Genomic DNA, 25,902 nt, shown 5'->3' with positions numbered 1-25,902 from the left:
AAGTTGAGTTCCTGTAATCTGTCAGACAGAAGCTGTGAAGTTGTGTCCTCAGTTCTCAGCTCCAACTCCTTTAGTGTGAGAGCTGGACCTGAGTAACAATGATCTGCAGGATTCAGGAGTGAAGCTGCTCTCTGCTGGACTGGGGAGTCCACAATGTAGACTGGAAGCTCTCAGGTCAGTAATCCTAAATCTCTACAACACAGGGCCAATTCAGTCCTCATTTACATCCACTTTAATGGCAGTCAGTACATCCTAACCTGGGTGGTCTTTTCTCTGACTGGAGGAATTACAGACCAGTTGTAGTAACAAGCTCTGGTTCTACTTTCTACTTTCTGTCAACCGCTTTCCATGAGCACATACACCAGCAAAGAGGTCATGTCAACACATTACAAATCAATACAGTTTGGTTTTCAGAGAAAAAGGTGAAATAGTCTAACAGGCATAGCAAGGCCTTCCTTCTGACCATATCCCAACTACATATTTATAATTCATATTTCTTGTTTCAGTTTGCAGTGTAACTCTGTTTTCACCTGAAAAATACTGCACTGTTTAAGATTATATTGTAGTGTATCAAACACAACTTAAACACACATGTGCTTGTATGAACACATGAATGTGAGGTGGTAACCCTGTGTAGAGGTTCATGTTTTAGTGGTTTTGTCTGTCTTTTAAATGTGGAGGTACAGGCCACAGGTTCTGGGGGTGAAGAGCGACTTCATCTTCCTATTACAGACTGACTAGGAGTGAAGGAGGCATCACTTCCTCTGGCAGTGTGTTCACACTCACATCTCTACTATGACAACACAAAAGGATGCATTGACCTCTGCAGCTCTCTGAGCACACAATTTGTCCTCATCACTGTACCCCCCTAAGAACAAAACATGACAGTGTGTTAATGACATCATCTATATGATGTGTGTACTCATCACATGATCTATAAAGCTGTGTGGTCCTTGTTCACTGCTGGGTTTGATACCTCTCTGTGGGGCTTCATGACTGTGTGTGTTGGCTCATTAATATCAGGATTTCCCTCAAAAGTGCAGATGGTCAGTACACTCAGCCACATGTGCTCACATCACAGCTGTAAAGCATAAACTCTCATTTACATAGACTATCTGCTGTCAGAGAGGTCTGCTTGGAGCTGCCAGCAGCAGGGCCACAACACACACCTTTCTGGACCCCCACCATGTTAGACCACCCCTCATTATTAGAGATGGACAACTTCTTTACTGGAGGATCTTCTGGCAGAGATGGATGCCCCCCTGTCCTTTTAGTTCACTTGTTTTTTTTTTTTTTTATTCAGTTTGGTGCAAATCATATAAAGTGTTAATGTGTTGTACAGTAGCACACATTCACACCACTGAAAGAATAAGGACAGGGAATACTGACCACTTTGGATCATGTTTTATATTTAGTCCTGATTTGTATCCAAGACCTCTTCATACAACTAGGGTTGCAGCTGCTGTAAAGAATAACAAAGAAAAGTGTGCATGCCAACATGAACCCTAGTCTGATCATGTGACCTGAGTTGACAGAGGAAGTTGTTGACCACTGTAGTGGTACCAGTTAACTCAGGTTGGGTTGGTTTGCTGGCAGCCATACCAACATGTACCCTGGCTCTGCCCAATGACAGAAGCTAAGCAGGGGTGGGCTTGGCTAGTACTTGGATTGCAGACCTCCCGGGAAAACTGAGTTACTGCTGGATTTGGTGTTGGTGGGCCAGTAGGGGGCAGTCTTGCCTCTGGGACTAAAAAAAGTGCCCCTGTGCAGTGATGGGGACACAGTGGTGTAGGAGATGCCGTCCTTCTGATGAGACGTTAAAACCGAGGTCCTGACTCACTGTGGTCATTAAATTGTGTGTGTGTGTGTGTGTGTGTGTGTGTGTGTGTGTGTGTGTGTGTGTGTGTGTGTGTGTGTGTGTGTGTGTGTGTGTGTGTGTGTGTGTGTGTGTGTGTGTGTGTCCATTCAGGTTGAGTTCCTGTAATCTGTCAGACAGAAGCTGTGAAGTTTTGTCCTCAGTTTTCAGCTCCAACTCCTCTAGTGTGAGAGAGCTGGACCTGAGTAACAATGATCTGCAGGATTCAGGGGTGAAGCTGCTCTCTGCTAGACTGGGGAGTCCACCATGTAGACTGGAAACTCTCAGGTCAGTATTCCTAAACCTCTACAACACAGGACCACTTCAGTCCTCATTTACATCCACTTTAATGGCAGTCAGTACATCCTAACCTGTGTGGTCTTTTCTCTGATTGGAGGAATTACTTGTTGTAGATGCTCCAATAGTTGTTGAAGTTTTTACAAGTACAATAGTTTTTATAAGTACAATAAGTACAATATGTATTCACTACTAAAATAATAGTAACGATAACAGTTCGATCAGTTATTATTTGTACAAACAGCAATTCCAAAAATGGCCATTAGTAGAAATATGAATAGTGGTAGCAGAAATTGTATTAGTTGTAACTGTAGTAGTAGAAGCAATAGTAGTAGTAGCAAGTAGGGGGCAGCCTGGAGCTGGCATCAGCAATGCTCCTATACAGTGAGAAAGGACACTGTGCAGTTCCGGGTGACGTTCTTCATATGAGACGTTAAATGAGGTCCTGACTCACTGTGGGGGTAAAAGATGGCAGGACGTCTTTCATAATGAGCAGGGGACTTACAAACGTCACTGGTTAAATATCCAATCAGGTCATTACCCTCAAGACCACCTGACCATCCTTCCTACCTGATTGGCTGGATTAAACCTTTGTGTCCTGCTCTTTATAACCAGTGTGTGGTGAGTGTTCTGCTTCACATTGGCAGCCGTCTCATCATACACGTGTACTCTAAACACTGCTGGGTTTAACTGCAGTAGTAGTAGTAGTACTTGCAGTAGCAGTAATCGCAGTATGGTAATCTCAGTATCATTGTGATTAGTAGTGGTAGCAGTAGTAGTAGCAGTAGTACTTGTAGTAGCAGTAATTGCAGTATAGTAATCCCTGTATCATTGTGATTAGTAGTGGTAGCAGTAGTGGTAGCAGTAGTATAAGCAGTGACAGCATCAGTAGCAGCAGCAGAAGTAATAGTAGATGTAGTATGAACAGTAGTCAGGTGACAGGCATGGACACAAGTCCATGAATACTGGGACGGCGTCCAGCGCTTTACCTGTGCCCCGTCCAGAGGGTTAGTGTTGTGTCAGGAAAGGCTTCTGACCTAAAATTTTACCAAATCTTTTTGCAGATTGACAAGACTATATCGCAACGGTCGAGGCCCGGGTTAACAATGGGCACCATTGGTGCTGTGTCCTCACACGGTACCGATGGAAACTGTAAAATCCACTGTGGCGACCCCCGAGAAACAGGGAACAAGCCGAAAGAAGAAGTAGTATGAACAGTAGTAGTAACTGGAATTGGGTTTGTAAAAGCAGTGGGAGTAATAGTATTGGTGATGGTAGTAGTAGCAGTGTTACCAGTATTAGTACAAAGTAATTGGAGTCTTCTAAATTTTGGGGGTAATCTACTGGACTCAGACTGGGTACATGATCTTATACAATACCAGTCAACAGATTGGACACACCTACTCAGTCTGATAGTAGGATGTTTCTTTATTTTTACTAAATGAAAATACTTGTTGAGCTGGAGGACATTTTATAATATATTCTTTAAATTCAAATTTGTTTTAAAAAGAGATTCAGATATAGGCAGACTTTTGACTGGTATTGTATATGAAGTGACTGGTACTGCATATGAAGTGACTGGTACTGTATATGTAGTGACTGGTACTGTATATGTAGTGACTGGTACTGTATATGAAGGGACTGGTACTGTATATGTAGTGACTGGGTGGATTCGTGGCCCACCAGGGTGGACGTTCGGGGATTTGACTCCCTCTAAAAAAGAACCGCGTTTGTGTCTCAGAGGCAGCAGGATCACAAACCCGGATGAGAGAAACATCTACTTACTGAGAACATCTGCTTGCCAGATGTTTTCGTTTTGTGTGTCTTTTTATGTCTGTACTTTCACTTCATATAAAGCATACACAGAGTAGTAACCATAGTACCAAAGTAGTAGCAGTAGTAACAGTAGTTGTAATAATCGTAGTAGGTAGCTGTAATCATTGTACTAGTAGCAACAGTAGTAGTAGTAGTAGTGGTAGTAGTAGTATTCGCAGTTGTAGTGGGATGAGTTATAAAAGTGGCAGCAATCATAGTACTCTTGTATTAGTAACCATTTGTAATATCTATGTTCAGATGAGTGCTGTCATAAAGTACTATTATCCAAACTGTTGTAATGATGACAACAGGTAGTAAAATCAAAAGTATTAAAGCCTTTAGAATATGATAGAATGCTATATATGTGTGTGTGTGTGAGTGTGTGTGTGTGTGTGTGTGTGTGTGTGTGTGTGTGTGTGTGTGTGTGTGTGTGTGTGTGTGTGTGTGTGTGTGTGTCTGTGTTCATTCAGGTTGAGTTCCTGTAATCTGTCAGACAGAAGCTGTGAAGTTGTGTCCTCAGTTCTCAGCTCCAACTCCTCTAGTGTGAGAGAGCTGGACCTGAGTAACAATGATGTGCAGGATTCAGGAGTGAAGCTGCTCTCTGCTGGACTGGGGAGTCCACAGTGTAGACTGGAAACTCTCAGGTCAGTGTAACCCTGTGGTTAAATTATAGGCCTTAGATATATTATATTGCACTATTAGATAAGAGTTTGGCCTATGTTTGTTATTTTGTTTACTTTTTGAATATGAATATATTATTTTGTTGATATTGTTCTGCAAAACAGTTGTTTACCAATGTGAAATGCATTTACTTCTATTATTGAAACGTAACCATTGTTGTGATTGGTTGGCTGTGGAGAGAATAACTTACCATTGTTGTGATTGGTTGGCTGTGGAGAGAATACCTTACCTTGAATGTGATTGGTTGAGAGGGCAGCGGGGAACGTCAGACTGAACTGGGAGAGAGAAGGGAGGTTACTCGTCCCTGGTGTGAGCAACGGAGCAGTTTGATGTCGAGTTGTTATATGCTACCTCGTGGTGAGATAAATGTAATTGAAGTTTAGTGAACAGTGATGTGTGCAGGTGTCTGACCGAGACCCATCCCGGGAACTGTTTGTGTGGACTGGGGAGACAAACTGACTACTCGTCAGTCCCATATGTGGACCCAGCGACGTTACGGAGCGAGCTAGCCAGTCGGTGTTCGTTGCTAGCACAGCAAGACGCGCGAATGGACTGGATGCGGTAAGGGGCTCTCCCCACAGTGAGTCGGGCCGTCTTCTAGTTTAGCGAAGTAACGTTATCAGTTACAGTGTAGTGTTGTGTTCATGCGACCATCGAGGAACGCAGAAGGAGTCGTCTGTTGCCGTGTTGTGCTGCCGAGGCGAGCGCACGGTTCGACCGTGAGATGGTGCTAACGGCTAACTAGCCAGTTAGCTAGGATGGCTGCCGGCCTGACGTCCGTTGCTGCACTGCGGCGGGAAGCGCGAGACGAAGAGGAGCATTCATTCTTTGTGAGTACAAGCTGGAAGTGCGGGCTCCCAAGGGGAGCGAAGAGGGCTGTTTAGGGTCCCAACGTACCCGATAAAGAAACAGGCCTGCAACTGGAGGTTGACTTTCTTTTATTTTATTGCCGGCTTAGTTATAGGGTTGTTGAGCTGTATGCTAATGTGTTGGTCTGATTCATTTGTGTGTATATGAATGCAGATGCTTGTTAGCTATTGAGGCGTATTACTTTCATTCATTCTAATAATTCATACTCATAATACATTTGTATATATAATTCTATGTACCTGTGTGAGGGTGGATTATTCATGTGTGTTTATTCCTGTGGTGTCTAGGCTATGGTAAGTGACATGTTGAGACAACCTTAAAGGGCTAGTCCACCTTTTTACTGGAAGTAACCCAGTGACACCCAGAGATGTGTAGACCATTGTATATAACCTTCAAGGGCTAATACACCATATTTTAGAACCTTAAAGGGCTAGTCCACCGTTTTAATATAAGTTACTCGGTGACACATTGAGGTGTCTAGACCATGTTAGATTGCCTTAAAGGGGTCCTATGCCATATTTAAGCGCATTAAAGTGGTAGTCAGCATTTTTAGTTGGAGTTATCAGATGACACTGTAAGACATTTAGAGCCGTTGGAACATACTTGAAACACATAAGAAGCGAAGTTAACATACTTCAATAGTTTATTGGATACCGAGTTGTATAGAGAACTCAGGAGCGTTGTCCTTGACAGTTAAAAGGGATAGATAGCGCTACATTAGTATTCCTAAACCTCTACAACACAGGACCACTTCAGTCCTCATTTACATCCACTTTAATGGCAGTCAGTACATCCAAATAGTGCGGTATGCTATGTCAAAAAAACAGCTCACGTAGGATTTTTGTGCCAAAATTGATTTTTTTGCTGTTTTGGCTTCTATAGGGACAAAACTAACAGAAAATGAAGGGTGCCAAATTTTCTGACCCCCACCCCCAATTCTTGGGGGCCATCTATTTTGGGACCTCCCAGAACAGTAAAATAGAAGTCCGCCTGGGACTACTCTTACTAAAATGGCTGTAGAATTGTCATGCTTCAGTTGTATAACACCAAATTTGGAGGAGATGCACTTGAGAAGTTGCAGAACCGATCCAAATATCCGTGGCCTGCTGGTAAATGGTATTACTGATGTTATTCACACTCAAATTGTAAGTTTTGTTTAGGCGAACCTAAAAAATTGAATTTCTGCTGTAGTTTATCTGCAGTCCTTCTGTCCTGGTGGACGGTACAACTAAACTTCCACTTTAAGTACATTTTTCCAGGTGTTACCTATACATAGACACCAGAATTGTGCATCTGGGCCCTGTACTTGCGGAGCTATTACTGAATTATTTTGGGCATGTAATTTTGGGCGAAAATTCAAAAAAATTGCCTGGGGCTGAAGTGGATTTTAATGTCCAATTTTTATAATATTATAGTTCTTTTGTAGGTTTTGAAATATTCTGAGTTGATTTATAACACTATTAAAACAGCTAGAAGAGTATTTGTCGGACTTTTGGTTCCTCACCTGGGACACCCCGGACTGACCCTTGTGCCTATCCCATTCATCATTACTCTCCTCTTTCCACTCCTGCTCTTTTCTTGGCCAATATAACTTTTACAATTATTTTTCATGGGCATCCAGTGACAATTAATACTTTACTGAAGGTGTTGACCATTCTGAAAGACATTCCTGTTCTGACTCTGAAAAAATAAGGGTTGAAATGTGGCCATTGTAGCATAATCCTTGTTAATTTGGTTCATTTCAAACAGGTGAGATCATAATTAAAGCACAGCTGTGTTTGTAGCTGACTGAAAACAAAAAATAACAGTACTCAAGATAAAATAAAATAAAAATAGGCCAATACGAAAACAACAACAAAACAAACACCACAATAGATTTGAAGAGTCAACATTTTGAGAATCACATTCATGGAATTGCTGAAAGCAACTACCTGGTAAGTGATACTTTTATTTTAATTTTTTATCATTCAGGTGAAATTTAAAACAAGCCTGAAAGATTTATATGCCAATGTTTACACATATTTTGACATATATTTACATTGTTTTCCCATTATTAGGTCTAATCTTTCAGTCTGACATGCCCTGATCCAACAATTTTGGACTACTAACAATAAGCTAAGGTGGGCTAAATTTAAACCATGCCCGCTAGATTTAAAAGCCAACATTTGCACATATTTATAATTACATTGTTTTCCCATCATTAGGTTTCATCTGGCTGGCATGCACAGATCCGACAACCTACAACAACGAACTAGAAAGCTAAGCTAAACGGTAAGCTAAGGTGGGCTGAGAATGATCTGGTAAATGTGTCATATTTTTCTGATGAAATTTAAACCAAGCCTTCTAGTTCAAAATATATATTTACATTGTTTTCCCATCATTAGGTTTCATCTGTCTGGCATCCAACAAATTAGACAACTTGTGAGCTAAGGTGGGATGAGATCTGGTCAATATGGCAGAGGAATGCAACATTTGCGTGATCTGCAAAGAAGGTGCCACCCCTGCCAAGCGACTAGTTAAAAATCCAGCCATGATTGATGACCTACTGCAAGGCTTGCAGGGACAGAGTTTCTTTAGGTCAAAGTGATTTTGAGGAACTTTCCGACTACTTATCTGGCCTAAATGAAGTAAGGAACTGAAATTGGTTCATTATCATAGTGAGTGTCGAAAATCTGTTATAAACAAGAATAAAATTGACCGTCTCAGGGCTAACCAATCCCGACCTCAGTCACCTGTCTGTTCTAGAAGAGGACCTGGGCGCCCTTCAATTACTACAGGATCTGTTGGACCTAAACGGTTGAAATCTGTCCCAAAGGAGCAAGTGTGTTTATTCTCACCTTGTGACTTTTGTTCCAAGGGTGATTCAGAGCCACTGCACCGTGTTCTTTCTGATGCAATGGCTGAAACGCTTCTTGAAATAAAGCAGCAGACCCAAGATGACCAAGTAAGAATCTGTGTAGCAGACCTAGTGTATGCTGGTGACGCTTCAGCTCTTGAAAAGTACTAACACAGGGATTGCTTGCGGAATGCAAAACGTACCACAACAATAAAGAAAGATCCTGATAATGAATCACTCATTCGCTCTTTATGTGACGAACAGTTAATCCTCGCCATTCAAAATACCGTCACAGACGATGTTACTCTTGACATGGCTCAGGTCAATGATGCTTACTTGTTGATCCTGAAAAGATATCACATGGATGTCGATGAGACTACAAACTATCGCAAGCATCTGAAAAAGATCATTGGTGAGCGACTTCCAGATGTCCAGTTTGTAAGCTCACTGCAACGAAATGAGCCAGACAAGCTTGTTAAATCAACTGTAGTTAGCAAAGCTATTGATTGCAGTATTTCCACTATGAATGATGGTCAGGTTATTGGCAACCTGAAGAAAGTTGCTAACCTACTGCGGGCAGAGATCATGCAAAAGTGCAGCTAGTCATTTGCCGGGATATTTGATAACTTTAAGAATGCCTCTTCACTCCAGTTCTTCCTAAGTCACCTCCTCCTTGGCAGTCATGTTGTCAAAGTGTTTGGAATGCGGAATGAAGAAGTAGACAAAACTGTTGATGTTGCATGCCAGTTTCTAGTCCAGAACACTCGCACTGATCGTTAGGTGAAACATCAGCCAAAGAAAGACGATGCCTTTCGGCAAAATGTCCAAACACCCCTCTCAATCAGACTGCCCCTTGCTATCCACTCTAGAGTGTGTGACAAGATCCTTGTCCAGAACCTCTCAGATGTCTACATTGGAAGTGACTACTTGAAGATCCTTGACTTAGAAAAAAGTGTGGAGCAGTCTGTTCTTCAACGAATGAAGGATACTGGCGGATTTTGTCTCCCTGACTTTGTGAAGAAGGGTGTGAACATCTGGTTTGCTATTGACAATATTGATCTTTTGGAAGACACAGCCACTGGGCAAGAAACCTTCCATGGCACAGTGGTTGTAATCAACCAGCAGGATGAAGATGGAGACCTGATGAACCAACCACTTGTTATAACAGAAAAACCTCTCACGGCATCACCTCTGGCATTTGATATAAACTTGCTGCAGGAGCCAATGATCAAAACCACTCCATTGAGATTTGAGTCTGTGATAGGAAACCGAAACAATCTCATTTCCCAAGACTTCACTCACACCTGGGCATTCACAAACTACCTTGCAACTGATGATAACAGGGGGGCAAGCAAGCAAACAGACCCAGAAGAGTGAAGAAGAGAGAAGCCATGCTGAATCTAATAACGACAGAAATCAAGATGACTCTATTGTGTCGATCAAAGAACAAAGGCATAAATCAGTGAAATTGAAGAAGGAAGATGTGATGCCAACTTGGGCTGCAACTAAATCTCTACTGTTATCAGTCCTCTAACAGTTGCACCTCAACAAACACAGGGGCGATTGCTCCACTGTTTAAGACCTCGCCAACAGATTATGCTACCCTCTATATCGCTTTGAAGTTAACCCAGGGTATCTCTGCCACTGTCATTGGCCCTCACAGAAAAACACTGATAACCCTAGATCTTGACCTTTACTCCTGTGCATTGAAGATTCAGCAGTCAGTTGGAAACACCAACTGGATCCTAAGAGCTGGAACTCTTCACATTGCATTTGCTGTGTTGCATGGTCTAGGTAAAACAGTTGATGGAAGTGGCCTTGACATATGTGCTATTGAAAGTGGTGCATACACATCAGCAGCTCTTCGTGGTATCTTTGGTGGCAAAGCTTACAAATGAGGCCTTGAGTACCACATCACTACGAGCCTTGCAATTTTGATGTTGCAATTTGATGTCATCTTGTCAAAACTTCCAAATTGTCCAATTCAGATGCAATGCATTGCTCTCAAGGACAAACTCCATGAACGTAACCCACTGATGGTAGAGATCTTTGAAGAAATCCAATCCTGGTACACAGAAAATGTCAAGCCACTCGAAGATGAAAAAGACATTGGTGAGTTCACTCAATTCTTAACCCAGTATCTTCACCAGGTAGAGAGTCTTCTTAATCTCATCAGCTCTTGCCGCTCAGGTGACTGGGAGGGATACTTGTCTTCATTAGAGAATCTCATCAAGTATTTCTTTGCTCATGATCTCCTCAACTATTCCCGCTTGATGCCAGTCAATCTTGCTCAAATGAATGCTCTTGAAAAAGATGACCCAGAAACATGGGATGCACTGAAGTCTGGTGCATTTGTGGTGGCAAAGTCAGAGATACCCTTCACTCATCTCTTCACTGATCAAGCCCTCGAGCAGGAAATCAAGAAGCTAAAGGGACATGGTGGGATGGTAGGACTCAGTAGAGATGAAGCAGCTCTGGACCGGCTGATCATTGCCACACCTCATCTTGCTAATCTAGTGAATCAGTACCTCAAGAGCTTCCCAAAAGCTTCCAGATCTACTTCAAGGACAGAGCATTATCATCTCTCAGGAGAGATTGCATTGAGGTCAAGAACAAATGCACTGAAGCTACGTGACTTGATTGAGTTGCACTGTGGAGGCAATCCATTCAAAGAAAAAACACCATTAAAGAGTCTTGTTTCATCAGCGCTTGTGACAGATGCGGCAAAGCATGATATTCTCCAGTTTGCGGAAAAGGGTCAGAAGCGCTTTGAGGAGTTTGTTTCTGAACGTTTGATCGCTACGTCAACACTCTCAGTGTGGGACAAAATGAAGAAACTCAAGTTGAAGACCTTTTCAAACTGGATGGAGAAAACAAAGGTACGTGTTGGAGACAAGGTCATCAAGTTGCGTGAGGAACGTGAACTGCTTGGAAGATTTCTCATCATCCAAGGCAGTCGACCAAGTCTAGTTCCCAAACTTGAGGAGACAATTGGAGACTATGAAATGTCAATGGTTCCCTGCTCTCTGTGTGCTGTGGATGGAACCTTGTACATCCCTACAGACAAAGCTAGTCTCGTGCATGCAATTGAAGATGCCAAGGCAGAGCTCCTTGAAGCTGTCCCAAAGCCTGATCCAATGCAAGAAGATCCTCCAGGTGTCCCTATCAAAGTTCTAATAGTTGATGCCATGGGTGTGCTTCAGAGCATGAAAAAGACACCAACCATGCGGAAGCTGTCAGACCTTCAGGACGCATTTAACAAACGCATCAAAACAATGATGGCTGGCTATCATGAGGGTCGAGTTGTCTTTGATCGATATATGGATGAGTCATTAAAGAAGAATACTCGACAGAAGAGAGCAACTACTTCTGTAGAATACGAAATCCATCCAGAGATGAAGCTCACTATGTCGATCAAGGATCTCCTCTCTGCATCATCGACCAAGAAGAAGCTGACATGTGAGTTGGGCCAGGGACTGCTAGAGTATTTCTCAAAGGACAGTTCTTTCTTACTGGTTGTCATCTATGACACCTTCATCAAGGGACGTGATTTTGTGGAGGCACACACACATGAAGAGGCCGATACCCTAATACCTCATCAAGTCCTTGCCTCTGCTGCCAATGGTGCCTCACGAGACATATGTGTTTGGTCACCCGACACTGATGTCCTCTTACTGCTACTTGATTTAGTATCATGTGAATGCATTGCAACTCCAACTTCTCTGACATTTTCAACAGGCAAAGGTGCAAAGAAACGGGAAATAAATGTTTTTGAGCGTGTTCATGTTATTGGACGTCAGAAATGTCAGGGATTACCTGGCCTGCACAATTTTTCTGGTGCTGACTGGGGAGGAAAATTTGTTGGAATCTCCAAAAAGACGTGGATCAACGCATACCTGAAGCTTGATGATGATGATCCTGCCATTGTCTGCTTCAAGGACCTTGGCAAGGGTTCCATTCCCCCTGAGCTTATCAATGGTGAGCTCCCATCACTAGTGAAGGCATTAGAGAATTTTATGTGCTGTGTTTACAGCTCAAAAGGTCCAACAACCCTGCCATCACTCAGATGGGAACTATTCCGATCAAAGAACCTGGAGGGTGAGATGCTACCTCCAACTCGTGCTGCATTGCTACCCCATATCCTACGTTCCAATTATGTCACAATGCGAGATAAGTCATACAAGACGAATTGCCCTGAGCTTCCACAAATCGAACAGAATGGATGGAGTTCAGTGAGTGGCGGATATGTTCCAGTCAGGTGTCTTGCCCTCCCTGCACCACAGGCAGTACTTGAGCTCATCAAATGTGGCTGCAAAGTAGGTTGCAAGGGACAGTGCAGCTGCTCAAAGAATCACCTGCCTTGCACTCCTCTCTGCAAATGTTATGGTGGAGACTGTGCAAACACAACAAGTGAGTACATTCCAGAAGATGACAATGCTGATGAATAGATCATCAAGTATTATTTAAATTCCTTTATCATCACCTGTATTTGTTTTGTTTTGTTGTAGATGTTTTTGGGGAATTTAGCAGCTTTTTCTTACTCTCTATTTACCTACTGGCGCAACATAGAGTAACTTTTTTTTTCAATTGGATACTAAGTGCAACTTTTTACTGCTGCTTGTCGTCATGTATATGCTGCTATAAACAACATACAGTATGCTTAACTGAAAGATAAACCTGTCTTACTGGATTACTCGACTACTGTGTGGTTATTTACATAATAGAAACGTTTAATAAATGTCTTCCATTTTTCACATTAAATATGACAGTTATTATGTTCCCTTTCACAAAAAAGGCAAATTTGTTGTTTTTACCTAATTTAGTACAATGGGACATCGCCGTAGGATGGACACCATCTTGGATTTGACAATAAATAAGTAAATGATGGAAATTTCACTGATTCAGTTGAATTCCTTGAGCCCAAAAACCTAAGATTAGACACCAAAATCAGCTTTCTAGCTTGAATAGAAACTGAGATATAGCCATTTTAAGCTCCTGGCAGCCATATTGGATGCCATCTTGAAAATGATGCATTTCCAGGAGGTAGATTTTCCTAGATTTTTAGTATGTTCTTAAGCATGCCTAGAGGTAACAGAATCAATAGAAAAAACTATGCTATCTGTTTTCTTGGGATTAAGTTGTTTTTTTCTTCACATATTGAACATCAATTTTGGATAGGGGGCGCTCAGAAAGGGGGTGGGGGTCTTAAAAATTGGCACCCATCATTTTCTGACAGTTTGGTCCCTATAGAAGCCAAAACAGCAAAAAAAATCAATTTTGGCACAAAAATCCTAAGGGAGTACATACCATACTGCACTATAACCTGGGTGGTCTTTTCTCTGACTGGAGGAATTACAGACCAGTTGTAGTAACAAGTTCTGGTTCTACTTTCTACTTCCTGTCAACCGCTTTCCATGAGCACATACACCAGCAAAGAGGTCATATCAACACATTACAAATCAACACAGTTTGGTTTTCAGACAAAAAAGGGAAATAGTCTAACAGGCATAGCAAGGCCTTCCTTCTGACCATATTCCAACTACATATTCATAATTCATGTTTCTTGTTTCAGTTTGCAGTGTAACTCTGTTTTCACCTGAAAAATACTGCACTGGTTAAGATTATATTGTAGTGTATCAAACACAACTTAAATACACATGTGCTTATATGAACACATGAATGTGAGGTGGTAACCCTGTGTAGAGGTTCATGTTTTAGTGGTTTTGTCTGTCTTTTAAATGTGGAGGTACAGGCCACAGGTTCTGGGGTGAAGAGCGACTTCATCTTCCTATTACAGACTGACTAGGAGTGAAGGAGGCATCACTTCCTCTGGCAGTGTGTTCACACTCACATCTCTACTATGACAACACAAAAGGATGCATTGACCTCTGCAGCTCTCTGAGCACACAATGTGTCCTCATCACTGTACCCCCCTAAGAACAAAACATGACAGTGTGTTAATGACATCATCTATATGATCTGTATTCATCACATGATCTATAAAGCTATGTGGTCCTTGTTCACTGCTGGGTTTGATACCTCTCTGTGGGGCTTCATAACTGTGTGTGTTGGCTCATTAATATCAGGATTTCCCTCAAAAGTGCAGATGGTCAGTACACTCAGCCACATGTGCTCACATCACAGCTGTAAAGCATAAACTCTCATTTACATAGACTATCTGCTGTCAGAGAGGTCTGCTTGGAGCTGCCAGCAGCAGGGCCACAACACACACCTTTCTGGACCCCCACCATGTTAGACCACCCCTCATTATTAGAGATGGACAACTTCTTTACTGGAGGATCTTCTGGTAGAGATGGATGCCCTCCTGTCCTTTTAGTTCACTTCTTTTTTTTGTTTTTGTTTTTATTCAGTTTGGTGCAAATCATATAAAGTGTTAATGTGTTGTACAGTAGCACACATTCACACCACTGAAAGAATAAGGACAGGGAATACTGACCACTTTGGATCATGTTTTATATTCAGTCCTGATTTGTATCCAAGACCTCTTCATACAACTAGGGTTGCAGCTGCTGTCTACTACTACTTTCGGCTGCTCCCGTTAGGGGTCGCCACAGCGGATCATCCGTTTCCATTTCTTCCTGTCTTCTGCGTCTTCCTCTGTCACACCAGCCACCTGCATGTCTTCCCTCACCACATCCATAAACCTCCTCTTTGGCCTTCCTCTTCTCCTCTTCCCTGGCAGCTCCATAATCAGCATCCTTCTCCCAATATACTCAGCATCTCTCCTCCACACATGTCCAAGCCATCTCAATCTTGCCTCTCTTGCTTTGTCTCCAAACCGTCCAACCTGAGCGGTCCCTATAATATAATCGTTCCTAATCCTGTCCTTCTTCGTTACTCCCAGTGAAAATCTTAGCATCTTCAACTCTGCCACCTCCAGCTCCGCCTCCTGTCTTTTCGTCAGTGCCACTGTCTCCAAACCATATAACATAGCTGGTCTCACAACCATCTTGTAAACTTTCCCTTTAACTCTTGCTGATACCCTTCTGTCGCAAATCACTCCTGACACACTTCTCCACCCACTCCAACCTGCCTGCACTCTCTTTTTCGCCTCTCTACTGCACTCCCCGTTACTTTGGACAGTTGACCCCAAGTATTTAAACTCAGATGTCTTTGTCACCTCCACTCCTTGCATCCTGACCATTCCACTGTCCTCTCTCTCATTCACGCATAGGTATTCCGTCTTGCTCCTACTGACTTTCATTCCTCTTCTCTCTAGTGCATACCTCCACCTCTCCAGGCTCTCCTCAACCTGCACCCTACTCTCACTACAGATCACAATGTCATCCGCGAACATCATCATCCATGGAGACTCCTGCCTGATCTTGTCCGTCAACCTGTCCATCACCATTGCAAACAAGAAAGGGCTAAGAGCCGATCCTTGATGTAATCCCACCTCCACCTTGAACCCATCCGTCATTCCAACCGCACACCTCACCATTGTCACACTTCCCTCATACGTATCCTGCACCACTCCTACATATACTTCTCTGCAACTCCTGACTTCCTCATACAATACCACACCTCCTCTCTCGGTATTCTGTCATAAGCTTTCTCTAAATCTACAAAGACACAATGCAACTCTTTCTGGCCTTCTCTATACTTCTCAATCAACATTCTCAAAGCAAACATCGCATCTGTGGTGCTCTTTCGTGGCATGAAACCATACTGCTGCTCGCTGATCGTCACCTCTCCTCTTAACCTAGCTTCTATTACTCTTTCCCAAATCTTCATGCTGTGGCTGATCAACTTTATACCTCTGTAGTTGTTACAGTTCTGCACATCGCCCTTGTTCTTGAAAATCGGTACCAGTATGCTTCTTCTCCACTCCTCAGGCATCCTCTCACTTTCCAGGATTGTGTTAAACAATCTAGTTAGAAACTCCACTGCCATCTCTCCTAAACATCTCCATGCCTCCACAGGTATGTCATCAGGACCAACTGCCTTTCCATTCTTCATCCTCTTCATAGCTGCCCTCACTTCCTCCTTGCTAATCCGCTGAACTTCCTGATTCACTATCCCTACATCATCCAACCTTCTCTCTCTCTCATTTTCTTCATTCATCAGCCCCTCAAAGTATTCCTTCCACCTTCTTAGCACACTCTCCCTAGCACATTTCCATCTCTATCCTTGATCGCCCTAACTTGCTGCACATCCTTTGCAGCTTGGTCCCTCTGTCTAGCCAATCGGTACAAGTCCATTTCTCCTTCCTTAGTGTCTAATCTGTCATACAACTCACCATACGCCTTTTCCTTTGCCTTTGCCACCTCTCTCTTTGCTTTACGCTGCATCTCCTTGTACTCCTGTCTACTTTCTTCATCTCTCTGACTATCCCACTTCTTCTTTGCCAACCTTTTCCTCTGTATAATTTGCTGTACTTCCTCATTCCACCACCAAGTCTCCTTGTCTTCCTTCCTCTGTCCTGATGACACACCAAGTACCTTCCTAGCTGTCTCCCTCACTATTTCTGCAGTGGTTTTCCAGCCATCTGGCAACTCTTCACTACCACCCAGTGCCTGTCTTAACTCCTGCCTGAACTCCACACAACAGTCTTCCTTCTTCAACTTCCACCATTTGATCTTCGGCTGTGTCTTCACTCGCTTCCTCTTCTTGGTCTCCAAAGTCATCCTACAGACCACCATCCGATGCTGCCTGGCTACGCTCTCCCCTGTCACCACCTTGCAGTCTCCAATCCCTTTTAGATGGTGCCTTCTACATAAGATATAGTCCACCTGTGTGCACTTTCCTCCACTCTTGTACGTCACCCTGTGTTCCTCCCTCTTCTTGAAATATGTTTTCACCACAGCCATTTCCATCCTTTTCGCAAAATCGACCACCATCTGTCCTTCCACATTTCTCTTCTTGACTCCATACTTTCCCATCACCTCCTCATCACCTCTGTTCCCTTCACCAACATGTCCATTGAAGTCCGCTCCAATCACCACTCTCTCCTCCTTGGGTACCCTCTCCACCATGTCGTCCAACTCATTCCAGAATTCTTCTTTTTCATCCATCTCACACCCAACTTGCGGGGCATATGCGCTGATAACATTCAGCAATAAACCTTCAATTTCCAGCTTCATACTCATCACTCTGTCTGACACTCTCTTCACCTCCAGCACGCTCTTGACATACTCTTCCTTCAGAATTACCCCTACCCCATTTCTCCCCCCATTCACACCATGGTGGTAGAGTTTGAACCCACCTCCGATACTCCTGGCCTTACTCCCCTTCCACCTGGTCTCTTGCACACACAGTATGCCTACCTTTCTTCTTTCCATCATGTGAGCCAGCTCTCTCCCTTTACCAGTCATAGTGCCAACAATCAAAATTCCAACTCTCACCTCCACATGCCTACCCTTCCTACTCTCTAGCTGCCTCTGGACATGCTTTCCTCCTCTCCTTCTCCTTCGCCCAACAGTAGCATAGTTTCCGCCAACACCCTGCTGGTTAACAGTACCGGTGGCGGTCGTTGGTAACCCGGGCCTCGACCGATCCGGTATGTAAGTCTTATTTATGATCCGCATATTTGATTTGGCAAAGATTTTACGCCGGATGCCCGTCCTGACGCAACCCTCCCCATTTGTCCATGGCTTGGGACCGGCACTAAGGATGCACTGGCTTGTGCATCCTCAGTGGCTGGGTTCAAGTTCAGTTTAGGGTTGCAGCTGCTGTAAAGAATAAAAAAAAAAGTGTGCATACCAACATGGACCCTAGTCTGATCATGTGACCTGAGTTGACAGAGGAAGTTGTTGACCACCGTCATGATACCAGTTAACCCAGGTTGGGTTGGTTTGCTGGCAGCCATACCAACATGTACCCTGGCTCTGCCCAATGATAGAAGCTAAGCAGGTGTGGGCTTGGCTAGTATTTGGATTGCAGACCACCTGGGAAAACTGAGTTGCTGCTGGATTTGGTGTTGGTGGGCCAGTAGGGGGCAGTCTTCCCTCTGGGCGTAAAAAAAAGGCAATGCCCCTGTGCAGTGATGGGGACACAGTGGTGTAGGAGATGCCGTCCTTCTGATGAGACGTTAAAACCGATGTCCTGACTCACTGTGGTCATTAAAGACCCCATGACACTTACAGCAAAGAGTAGGGGGTCCCCCGTTGTTCTGGCAAATCCCCCAGCCTGGCTCTCTCCATCTGGCCACCTAATCATCCCCCAGTATGATTGGCTCAATGGTTCCTCCCTCTCCACCTCAAGCTGATGTGTGGTGAGCGTTCTGGTGCAAAATGGCTGCCGTGCACCATCCAGGCGGTGCTACACATTGGTGGTGGTTGAGGTGAGTTTCCCCCCTTCTCTGTGAAGTGCTTTGGGTGTCCAGATAAAACCCTAAAATTATAATCCATTATTATTGTTTGTTTAGTGAAGCTGAAAGTTATTCAGGAACCTGATTATGTTGAACGTGTTTCATGAGACACTCTTACACATCAACAGCTGAAAGAAAGTAATCTGTGTGTGTGTGTGTGTGTGTGTGTGTGTGTGTGTGTGTGTGTGTGTGTGTGTGTGTGTGTGTGTGTGTGTGTGTGTGTGTGTGTGTGTGTGTGTGTGTTTGTGTGTGTGTGTGGCCATTCAGGTTGAGTTCCTGTAATCTGTCAGACAGAAGCTGTGAAGTTGTGTCCTCAGTTCTCAGCTCCAACTCCTCTAGTGTGAGAGAGCTGGACCTGAGTAACAATGATCTGCAGGATTCAGGAGTGAAGCTGCTCTCTGCTGGACTGGGGAGTCCACAATGTAGACTGGAAACTCTCAGGTCAGTATTCCTAAACCTGTTCAACTCAGGACCACTTCAGTCCTCATTTACAACCACTTTAATGACAGTCAGTACATCCTAACCTGTGTGGTCTTTTCTCTGACTGGAGGAATTACAGACCAGTTGTAGTAACAAGCTCTGGTTCTACTTTCTACTTCCTGTCAACCGCTTTCCATGAGCACGTACACCAGCAAAGAGGTCATGTCAACACATTACAAATCAATACAGTTTGGTTTTCAGAGAAAAAGGTGAAATAGTCTAACAGGCATAGCAAGGTCTTCCTTCTGACCATATTCCAACTACATATTTATAATTCATATTTCTTGTTTCAGTTTGCAGTGTAACTCTGTTTTCACCTGAAAAATACTGCACTGGTTAAGATCATTTACATAGACTATCTGCTGTCAGAGAGGTCTGCTTGGAGCTGCTAGCAGCAGGGCCATAACACACACCTTTCTGGACCCCCACCATGTTAGACCACCCCTCATTATTAGAGATGGACAACTTCTTCACTAGAGGATCTTCTGGCAGAGATGGATGCCCTCCTGTCCTTTTTAGTTCACTTTTTTATTTTTATTTTTATTCAGTTTGGTGCAAATCATATAAAGTGTTAATGTGTTGTACAGTAGCACACATTCACACCACTGAAAGAATAAGGACAGGGAATCCTGACCACTTTGGATCATGTTTTATATTTAGTCTTGATTTGTATCCAAGACCTCTTCATACAACTAGGGTTGTAGCTACTGTAAAGAATAACAAAGAAAAGTGTGCATACCAACATGGACCCTAGTCTGATCATGTGACCTGAGTTGACAGATGAAGTTGTGGACCACCGTTGTGATACCACAGGGCTCCAGACTAACTTTTTCCACTAGGAACACTGCTGCTCCTTACTGACAATTTTAGGAGCACCACTTGAATCGAAACGCAACACATGGATATTTTCCCGTCTTAACTGTATTACTGATAAATGCTTTGGTAATAAATAGACCACTTACAGAAATAACAATATGCTGTTTTATTTTAAATGTCACCGAGGGAGGTAGTGCTTAAGAGCAAAAAAACAACAAGATAAATAAAATGTAAACTTGAAAGTGTTTTTTGTAAACATAGGCACCAAATATAACATTTATAAATGTAAACATAAGGTATGTGGTCAGTATCATTACTGTCATTACAGCACCAGACCCACAACAACACAAGTCAACACTGAACTCATGCAGTATGCCTCCCCTCGCCTTCCCTGTAGTTTAGAGCACGTCCCCTTGAGGGCCACTAGGAGGCTCTACCCAACCCTTGTAATTGGGCCTTCTAGCTCTTTTACCGTGACTGAACCACGTCTGTACAGCCTCCTTGACATCAAACTCACTGTGGCACTGCAATAACCCTGGAGCAGTAAAATACTCACTGTACCTACAAATAAATATTTTAGTAACAGAGTGCAATAAATATGTGCCTCTCATGTCTGAACAAGCTGTATTATACTGTACATAGCCCCCTACTGACTGTACAGTAACGCTTGTTACAGTATTTACCATCACTCCACTTCTTTGCACTCTATCCTGTTTACATGTCACAGAAACGGTTCCCCCTGTATATAGTCATTCCTAGTGTGTATTTCTGGAGGTTGTGTGTTCTGTGTGCGAGTACAACGAGCCAGACCGGAGTCAGAGTCCTTACATACCTTGAGCATTTGGGTGCTGGACTTCCACGTGGCCCATCAAAACATTCACCGGCCTCCTCTGCTGCAGGATCCGTGCATACACAATCTCCATTCCTTGGCTGACACGTCCGTGTGGCCATCAGTCATGAATGAGAGCTACATGGAGTCCGCTGGTTTTTTGCCGGTCTTCTTTTTAAACGTGTCAGCTGTCACGCCGTGCACCTGCCCTGCACAGTGTGTACTTCAGGATGTTGTTATGGGGAAGCATTGTGGGGGGGGGCTGCGTGCTATTCCCCCCCACACAATGCTGTTTTATCTTTGTTTTGGTCATGTCACGAGAGCCTCGTGGTAACTCCTCTCTCTCTCACACACGTGTATACACACACACACACACACACACACACACACACACACACACACACACACACACACACACACACACACAGGCCAAGCCCACTCATTCACACACAAGTTCTCCTCTTACTGGTTTTTACATGATTACAAAAACATGGTAATATTGCAAGTGGCACCATTGTACATAGGTTTAAAATCTACTTGCACCGATGCAAAAACTAGGTGCAAAATGTGACTAAATGGTCACACTCTGGAGCCCCGTACCAGTTAACTCAGGTTGGGTTGGTTTGCTGGCAGCCATACCAACATGTACCCTGGCTCTGCCCAATGACACAAGCTAAGCAGGTGTGTGCTTGGCTAGTACTTGGATGACAGACCGCCCGGGAAAATGGAGTTGCTGCTGGATTTGGTGATGGTGGGCCATTAGGGGGCAGTCTCCCCTCTGCACTTAAAAAAAGAAGAAGAAAAAAAAAGCCTATGTCCCAGTGTAGTGATGGGGACACAGTGGTGTAGGAGATGTTGTCCTTCTGATGTGACCGTAAAACCGAGGTCCTGACTCACTGTGATCATTAAAGACTCCATGATACTTACAGCAAAGAGTAGAGGGTCCCCCGGTGTTCTTGCAAATTCCCCAGCCTGGCTCTCTCCATCTGGCCACCTAACATCCCCCAGTATGATTGGCTCAATGGTTCCTCCCTCTCCACCTCAAGCTGATGTGTGGTGAGAGTTCTGGTGCAAAATGGCTGCCGTCCATCATCCAGGTGGTGCTGCACATTGGTGGTGGTTGAGGTGAGTTTCCCCCCTTCTCTGTGAAGTGCTTTGGGTGTCCAGATAAAACCCTAAAAATATAATCCATTATTATTGTTTGGTTTAGTGAAGCTGAAACTTATTCAGGAACCTGATTATGTTGAACATGTTTCATGAGACACTCTTACACATCAACAGCTGAAAGAAAGTAATCTGTGTGTGTGTGTGTGTGTGTGTGTGTGTGTGTGTGTGTGTGTGTGTGTGTGTGTGTGTGTGTGTGTGTGTGTGTGTTCAGGCTGTCGGGCTGTCTGCTCACAGAGGAAGGTTGTTCTTCTCTGCTCTCAGATCTGAGCTCCAACCCCTCCCATCTGAGAGAGCTGAACCTGAGCTACAACCAGCCAGGAGACTCAGGAGGGAAGCTGCTCTCTGCTGGACTGGAGGATCCACACTGGAGACTGGACACTCTCAGGTATGGACAGGCTGGATGACACTCACTCATCATGTCTTCTACAAGGATTTTCTCCTCCTACTCTGATGCTGGATCAGACTGGTTCTTCTGTAACAGTGGACAGGACTGATACTGGATGGAGGTTTATTAGATGGAGGATATGCTGGTGTGACTGTGTCTCTCCTCCACCCCCAGGCTGGACCATGCTGGAGTGTGCAGGTTGACACCAGGTGTGAGGAAGTGTAAGTGTGTGTTCAGTTTCTTCCTGAGAACAAAGCAGATCACATTCAGCTGTTTAGATGGAAAGTGCGTCCACACAGCAGTGTGTGACATCCATTCATTCACATCCTACTGTGGAGGAAGATGATGTTGGACATGATGTGTCTTCATCACACTGCTGAGAAATTAACAGTCATTAGGTCTCATATCAAGGAACTTCAACACTAATGTGTACGTGGTTCCTTCATACTGAGGTTTCTACATGAAAAGTGGATTTATCAACTTTTTCACACATTTGACAGAAATGTATGAAAACCTGAGACCACACGTAAGATGTGTGTCCACTCCACACTTCTACTTTTATGCAGCAACTTTCACTTTTATTCATTAAATAGTCTTATTTGAACAGACTTTCTACTCGTATATGGAGATATGAAGAAAGATGAACAAAAGACTTGAGAAACACATGATTGCAAACATTATTGAAGTGAGATAAAATGTTTAGAATGATTATTAGACTACTGGAAAGACTTCCTGTGATTGTTCCCTGTGTGATATTCATTTAATTACTGAAGAAGAAGATTTAAAGGGACACAATACTGTCCACATGTTAAATGGGCCGACCTTGTCTTATAGAGGATTTGACAAGAGCGTCTTTTCAGGAAAAGGACAGATTTTTGATTTTTTTTCACTGAGAATGACGAGTGACTTTTGAGTTGATTCTGATTCACCAGAACCTTGCTGTAAAAGACTACTAAGACCACTATTAAGACCACTATCAAGGCCACTATTAAGATAAATATTAAGACCACTATTAAGACTAACATAAAGACCACTATTAAGACTAACACTAAAACCATTATTAAGACCACTATTAAGACCAATACTAAGACTAATATTAAGACCACTATTAAGACTAATATTAAGACCACTATTAAGACTAATGTTAAGACCACTGTTAAGACTAATATTAAGACCACTGTTAAGACTAATATTAACACCACTGTTAAGACTAATGTTAAGACCACTATTAAGACTACTATTAAGACCACTATTAAGACTAATTTTAAGACCACTATTAAGACCACAGTTGAGACTGGTATGAAGACCACTATTAAGACGAATATTAAGACCACTATTAAGACTAATATTAAGACCACTATTAAGACGAATATTAAGACCACTATTAAGACCACTATTAAGAGAACTATTAAGATGAATATTAAGACAATTATTAAGAGCGCTATTTAGAGCAATATTCAGACCACTATTAAGACCACTATTAAGACTAATATTAAGACCACTATTAAGACTAAAATTAAGACCACTATCAAGATTAATATTAAGACCTCTATTAAGACTAATATTAAGACCACTATTAAGACTTCTATTAAGACCACTTTCAAGATTAATATTAAGACCTCTATTAAGACTAAGATTAAGACCGCTATTAAGACCAGTATTAAGACTAATGTTAAGACCAATATTAAGACCACTACCAAGAGCACTATTAAGACTAATATTAAGACCACTATTAAGACTAATATTTAGACCACTATTAAGACCACTATTAAGACTAATATTAAGACCACTATTAAGACAACTTTTAGGACCTCTATTAAGACTAATATAACATTAAGACCACTATTAAGACTAACATTAAAACCATTATTAAGAACCCTATTAAGACCAATATTAAGACTAATATTAAGACCACTGTTAAGACTAATATTTAGACCACTATTAAGACTAATATTAAGACCAACTATTAAGACTAATACTAAGACCACTCTGAAGACTAACATTAAGACCACTATTAAGACTGATATTTAGACCACTATTAAGACCACTATTAAGACTACTATTAAGACCACTATTAAGACGAATATTAAGACCTCTATTAAGACTAAAATTAAAACCACTATCAAGATTAATATTAAGACCTCTATTAAGACTAATATTAAGACCACTATTAAGACTACTATTAAGACCACTATTAAGACCACTATTAAGACTAATGTTAATACCACTATTAAGACCACTAATAAGACTAAAGTTAAGACTACTATTAAGACCACTATTAAGATTGGTATTAAGACCACTATTTAGACTGTTATTAGGACCACTATTAAGACTAATATTAAGACCACTATTAAGACTAATATTAAGACCACTATTAAGACAAAAATTAAGACCACTATCAAGACTAACCTTAAGACCACTATTAAGACGAATATTAAGACCTCTATTAAGACTAAAATTAAAACCACTATCAAGATTAATATTAAGACCTCTATTAAGACTAATATTAAGACCACTATTAAGACTAATGTTAATACCACTATTAAGACCACTAATAAGACTAATGTTAAGACCACTATTAAGATTGGTATTAAGACCACTATTAAGACTAATATTAAGACAACTATTAAGACTAATATTAAGACGACTAATAAGACTAATGTTAAGCCCACTATTAAGACCACTAATAAGACTAATGTTAAGACCACTATTAAGACTACTATTAAGACCACTATTAAGATTGGTATTAAGACCACTATTTAGATTGTTATTAAGACCACCATTAAGACTAATATTAAGACCGCTATTAAGACTAATACTAGGACTAATATTAAGACCACTATTAAGACCGCTACTAAGACCAATATTCAAACTAATACTCAGACCACTATTAAGACCACTATTAAGACTAATATTAAGACCACTATTAAGACCACTAATAAGACTAATGTTAAGACTACTATTAAGACCACTATTAAGATTGGTATTAAGACCACTATTAAGACTAATATTAAGACAACTATTAAGACTAATATTAAGACGACTAATGAGAGTAATGTTAAGACCACTAATAAGACTAATGTTAAGACCACTATTAAGACTACTATTAAGACCACTATTAAGATTGGTATTAAGACCACTATTTAGATTGTTATTAAGACCACTATTAAGACTAATATTAAGACCGCTATTAAGACTAATACTAGGACCACTACTAAGACGAATATTAAGACCTCTATTAAGACTAAAATTAAAACCACTATCAAGATTAATATTAAGACCTCTATTAAGACTAATATTAAGACCACTATTAAGACTACTATTAAGACCACTGTTAAGACCACTATTAAGACTAATGTTAATACCACTATTAAGACCACTACTAAGACTAAAGTTAAGACTACTATTAAGACCACTATTAAGATTGGTATTAAGACCACTATTTAGACTGTTATTAGGACCACTATTAAGACTAATATTAAGACCACTATTAAGACTAATATTAAGACCACTATTAAGACAAAAATTAAGACCACTATCA

General features: G+C 42.0%; 1 protein-coding gene across 1 annotated transcript in view; it reads left to right on the top strand.

Moving 5' to 3' along the window:
* The window catches only part of LOC130110628 (NACHT, LRR and PYD domains-containing protein 12-like), a 571,318-nt gene that overhangs the window by 8,868 nt on the left and 536,548 nt on the right, over positions 1 to 25,902 (top strand). The window contains 6 exon segments of the mRNA XM_056277791.1: positions 4 to 77; positions 79 to 174; positions 1,970 to 2,143; positions 4,438 to 4,611; positions 18,952 to 19,125; positions 22,188 to 22,361. Coding sequence (XP_056133766.1) covers positions 4 to 77; positions 79 to 174; positions 1,970 to 2,143; positions 4,438 to 4,611; positions 18,952 to 19,125; positions 22,188 to 22,361 — 866 coding nt within the window.

The sequence above is a fragment of the Lampris incognitus genome, chromosome 1, assembly GCF_029633865.1.
Source record: "Lampris incognitus isolate fLamInc1 chromosome 1, fLamInc1.hap2, whole genome shotgun sequence".
NCBI lineage: Eukaryota > Metazoa > Chordata > Actinopteri > Lampriformes > Lampridae > Lampris > Lampris incognitus.
Note: the sequence above shows the minus strand (reverse complement) of the source record. Positions and strands in the feature narration are given on the sequence as shown.